The following is a 5,429-nucleotide window of genomic DNA, read 5'->3' as shown; positions in this document are numbered from 1 at the left end:
ATTTAAGCGCTCCCCGCAGCTTGACCGGAAGCTCCACTTAACCAGCATCTCAGTATTTAACTGGCGCCTGAAGCTTTACTTAAAGCTGTTCCTGTCACCCGCATTGAAATGGTCACGCCTGAGCCAAGCTCTTCGTTCAAACAGTGCAGAAAAGAAGTGATCCTTGACCACTTGGTTATTAACGGGAGTTGAATCCTCGCGGGAACCACCCGGGCTAACTGGACGTCACCAGGCCTTACCGCGCGTCCACGATCAGGAGTCATTGCCACACGCTGAACACTGCGCTCCTAGGAGTCCAACCCCAGTCCTAGATCAAATTAAATACATTTAGAAGTACCACTGTGGACTGTAATCGCCAGTTTATTTATCTGATGCTCGGGTCCAAGCCTATAATCAATTTGGGAATTAAATCCCTTAACCGAATGTCCTAATCATGGTGCCTCGGAAGCTTATGTGAAATGGACTCAGCTGCTCTACCGTAATGTCACAAGCGAGGTCCGATGTTCAGCGGGAATATCACCAGCCTTCCCAATTACCGTTGGTGTCCACCAAGGCTCGGCCCTCTCGCCCCTGCTGTTCACTCTCTGTATGGACACCGCGACGGCTGATCTGCAATCACCACATCCATGGAGCCTCCTGTATGCAGATGATGTGTGCCTATCAGAAACAGAAAACTGCCTAGCCCTGCAAATCCAAACACAAGCATGGAAAGACCGGCTCTCCGAAAACGGCATGCGCCTGAACATCAAGAAGACAGAGTACCTTGAATGCGGCCCCCAGACCAACAGTACCATCACTATCGACGGCGAGCCGCTGACTAAAGTTGCCCAATTCAAGTACCTGGGGTCCCTTGTCACCTCAGACTGCGAAACCCTGCCAGACGCCAGACTCCGTGTCAACACAGCGTGGATGAAGTGGCGTCAGGTGAGTGGAGTCTTATGCGACAAGAGAATGCCAATCTATCTTAAGGCGAAAGTCTATAAGTCGATTGTGTGCCCAGTGGCACTCTACGGGTCAGAGTGCTGGCCAGCGACGACCAAACATGAACAAGCTCTTCACACCATGGAGATGAAGATGCTGAGGTGGCCTCTGGGTCTCACACGACTTGACCGAGTGAGGAACGAAGAGGTCAGGAAACAATGGGGAGTGACACCGATCACAGACAAGATGCGAGAAGCGAGGCTCCGATGGTATGGCCATGTTGTCCGTAGCGATAAAAATTCTATCGCAAAGACAGCCCACCAATTAGATCTGGAGGGAAACAGGCCACAAGGAAGACCAAAAAAGCGCTGGATGGACCGAATCAAGGATGATATGAAGGCTGTGAATGTTACACCAGAAGACGCCCTTGATAGGAAGAAGTGGAGGAAGGCATGCAAGATAGCGGACCCTGCGTCGCGGGATATAAACCGCTAGGAAGAAGAAGAACCGAATGTCCTAATCTAATCTCTTTTCTTGGCTGATGTAACACAATTGACACACATAACACATCAACTTTAAAATTCACCCCAGCATTAAAAACAAGTTTTCATCAAATATTCCCCAGACTTTACTTTTTATTTATCACAAATGACCCAAAATCACCATGGACATGTCACCCGAAATCTACTTAACAGATTTTATAATTTACTTTAATTTCACCACTACTGAGCCAATTTAATGGTGAAGATCATCAGCTCGGCGAACAGATAATTTAGAATTCATCCAATCTGCACAATTGGCTTTTTTCTTTGAACAGGCTGTGCTTACCTTTAAATCTTTTTAGACCGGTCTCCTGTTCGCCTCATCGGCTTGGTTTATAAAGGCCTCTCTTATTAAAATACATAAAACAATCTAATCAGAAAATAAGCACTAAGAATATATATTTATCTTGTAACATTGTTTAAGTTAATGAACAATTGTGTTGAAAACTGAGATTACAATATCAATCAAGATAATTATAATTATGGTTTTTGCTGTAATTAAACAGTCATGCGGAAAGGTGGCAACCACAGAACTTTAGAGGCCTTTTGTTCAATTATGTGTGGACTGTTTCTTTAGTCTTGACAGAGGATTTCTTTAAATCACCCTGCCGTTCTTCAGCTGAGACGTCTGAGTCAGAAAACACACAAACACTGCAGAAGTTTTTCACTCGCGAGGGGCAGTCATGGAACGCACGAACTGCGCCCCACGACTGCCTGCGACATTTATTTATACAAGATTGTCTGTATTGTGTGTGTGTGTGTGTATGTTACATAGATAACGTCATCACTCTAGTAGCGGGTTATTCCCCTTCACTGCATTTGCATGTTCTTCTAAAAGAGCTGAGGTTTCACTTCTCTGTTCTCTGAAGACAGGAAGCGGTTAGTAGCTGCACACAAGTTACTAGGTAAAAAGTCATTTAAACATGTGCTTAATAATAATATAAAAAGATACATTTCATATAGCTGATCATATTATACAATATTCTCTTAACATTCCCTCCTGTTGATCACGAAATGAAATGTACAATTCATCAGTGAGTAACTACTTGTTTCTCACGTTTTCAGTTACCACATCATTAGTTACACTTCATCTTCATCTGACAAATAGGAAAAGAAGTCTTCATCGGTTTTGGTACATCTGCGTATGCTGTGAATGACAAACTAATCATCTGTGAAATTACAGCTTTAAACAAAGAATAACATAAGTAAAGCAAAATAAAATCAAGAAAAATTCAATGACGATCAACAGTCTCTTTAAAACTTGGCTTCTTCCTGGATCAGGATGTTGATGATGTTGTGCACCTTACAAATTTGGTGCACTTGTTCCAGGGTGTTTCTCATACATGGCTGTGTCAATATGCTCGGCATGTGCGAGCAAACATAACAGTCTTTCTCTGTGGTTTTGTTAAACACATATCTGTATCAGTCACCTTTCATCCAAGGATGGATGTGATCTTATGTCATGTCCATTAGGTGTAAGTTGTCGTGAGTCCATCTTCTCTGTCTGCCTTGTGGCTCGGCTGCTCTTGGCATCAGCTGGGATCCTGTAAGGGTGAGCTTTTATAGTCAAGGTAACCAGCAGGGTTCCCCTTCACATTGTCGCACATAGGTCCATCACACCTACACCTGGCTGCCCTAAAGTTGATCGGATGGAGATTAGAGTGCGGGCTCACCCTACGGGGACCCAATCGCACTGCTCCCCCTCACCCCCGAAGCAACCAAGCGTAAGTGAGGCTTCCCTAATGTGCTTCCTCCTTGGTGTCGGGGCTTCTCGGGACCTCAACCTTTTTGCAGTGGCTCTGATGTATCCAGGAGGGTCTCTCTGCAATTTTACAAGCTCTGGGTGTTGTCAATAACACTTGATATGGACCCTCCCAGCGAGGCATACTCCAATTTTTCCTCTGGAGCACCCGTAATAGGATCCAATCACCTGGTTTCAACCTGCAAGAGACTGGAGAAGATTCATACGGCAGTTTATTGTTCAAAACAATATCCTTATTTTCTAGTAGTTTTGCCATCCATTCTGCCAGAGTTGTTTCTCTGACGGATTTTTTTTCTAAAGGTTCGCTTGTCACTGGGAGTGGAAAAGGTCTCCCATGAACAACCTCAAAAGGTGTCAGTTTTGAGAGCCTTGTGTTAATCTCATCCACATTTTTACTAGGCCTATGCATTCAGGCCATGGTCTTCCTGTTTCTGCCATGCATTTTCTGAGTCTCTGTTTTATTGTGCCGTTAGTTCTCTCTACCAACCCTGCACTTTGTGGATGATAAGCACAATGGTTTTTTATGCTGAATCCTAGTGCTTCAGAGACTTTACTAATCACATCATTAACAAAATGTGTCCCATTATCTGATCTTATCAGAGTAGGGATACCATATGTTGGAATGAAATGATTGCATAAACATTTTGCAACTGAGATTGCATCTGCTTTTTTCACTGGATAAATCTCTGGCCATTTTGAAAATACGTCTACAATCACTAGAGCGTATTTTGAGCCTTGACTTTCACTTAATTCAATAAAGTCCATGTGAATGGTGTGAAATGGATGAGGTGGTGTGGGGAAATGTCCTCTTTTTGTCCTCAGATTGCCTTGTGAATTGTGTTTTTGACAGATCATGCATGTCCTCACAAATTCCTTTGCTGAAGTTTCAAAATTCAGAGTATAGAAGTGTGTGTTTACAACTTGGACCATTCCCCGTCGAAACATGGGTCACCCCATGGGTCACCAGTGCTGCTGTTCTGTGTAGGGACTTTGGGAGTATTGGTTTACCTTCACAAGTCATCAAATCTTTTTGCAATTGTGCTCCACACTTTAACCATTTCTTTTGTTCTGTAGTTGGTGCAGCTTTTTGTTCATCTCTAAGTACATCAAGTGGTATTTGCATAGCGGATGCAGACATTAACGTGTCTACAATTTGTTGTGCGGCTAACTTTGCTGCTCGATCTGCAAAGTTATTGCCTTGAGTTATTTCTGATGTATCTTTCTGATGTGCAGCACATTTGCATAATGCTAACCGTTTTGGCAATGTTATCACTTGCAACAGTGCTTTCAGAAGATTTCCATGTTTCACTGGATTACCAGTAGAGGTAATCATTCCTCTGTTCTGCCAAATTTTAGCAAAATGGTGCACTGCTGAGAAAACATACTGGCTGTCAGTGTGGATATTTATGTCTTGGCCTGCGTGCAATTCACATGCACGTATCACTGCTGTTAGTTCTGCACTCTGTGCAGAGTGTGAGGATGTTAGCGGTTTCGCTTCTACGACTCTATCTGCTGTAGTTACTGCATAACCTACACAGTTTTGTCCTAGGCTATTTTTAGACGCTGAACCGTCTACAAAATGTCAGTGAAACCAGCTTGTGGTGTGCTGTAGATGTCAGCTCGTGGCTTTGTCTCCTCATCTAACTTTGTCATACAGCAGTGCGGATAACCTTCGTCGGGTGAGGCCAAAAGTGTGCCAGGGTTTAATTGACCACACTTCTCAATGCTGATGTGTGATTGTGACAACAAGATTCCAACATATGACAGTTGTCTTGCGTGTGTGAGGTAGGACAAATTGGCTTGGAGTAGTATTGAAGTCACTGCATGGGGTACCTTGATAATCAAAGTATGCCCTAAAACAATGTCAGCTGACTTTTTTACTGCTTCTGCTGCTGCTGCACAGGCCTGTACACACGTAGGCAGGCCTGAAGCAACAGAGTCTAATTTACAGGAGTAAAATGCAAGCGGGCGCTGTTTTTCTCCAAATGCCTGTGTTAGCACGGCTTTCATGTGACCTGCACCTCCATCTACATGTAAGTAGAAAGGCTTTTCATAGTCAGGCAAGGCCAAAACTATATTTGTCTGTAATGCCAGTTTCAAGTTACTGAATGCTTCCTCTGCTGCTGGAGTCCATTGTATTTTGTCTTTCAGTCCCAAATTCCTGCCATAGATCATACTTTGCAGGGGTTCAACCAGTGAAGCAA

At 43.7% G+C, this 5,429-nt stretch overlaps 1 protein-coding gene across 1 annotated transcript; it reads left to right on the top strand.

The window, feature by feature from the left end:
- Nucleotides 1-573: 573 nt before the first annotated feature.
- LOC120438734 lies at nucleotides 574-1,421 on the top strand. The gene has a single exon (XM_039609160.1). It carries the CDS (start codon nucleotides 589-591, stop codon nucleotides 1,414-1,416), a length of 828 nt encoding a protein of 275 aa, XP_039465094.1. The 5' UTR covers nucleotides 574-588; the 3' UTR covers nucleotides 1,417-1,421.
- Nucleotides 1,422-5,429: the final 4,008 nt, after the last annotated feature.

This window comes from Oreochromis aureus, linkage group 3, assembly GCF_013358895.1.
Source record: "Oreochromis aureus strain Israel breed Guangdong linkage group 3, ZZ_aureus, whole genome shotgun sequence".
NCBI lineage: Eukaryota > Metazoa > Chordata > Actinopteri > Cichliformes > Cichlidae > Oreochromis > Oreochromis aureus.
This window is presented reverse-complemented; position numbering and strand designations above follow the sequence as displayed.

What these genes read in the sequence shown, in the direction of transcription:
- LOC120438734 (XM_039609160.1), top strand. Translation starts at nt 589, where the DNA reads ATGGACACCGCGACGGCTGATCTGCAATCACCACATCCATGGAGCCTC.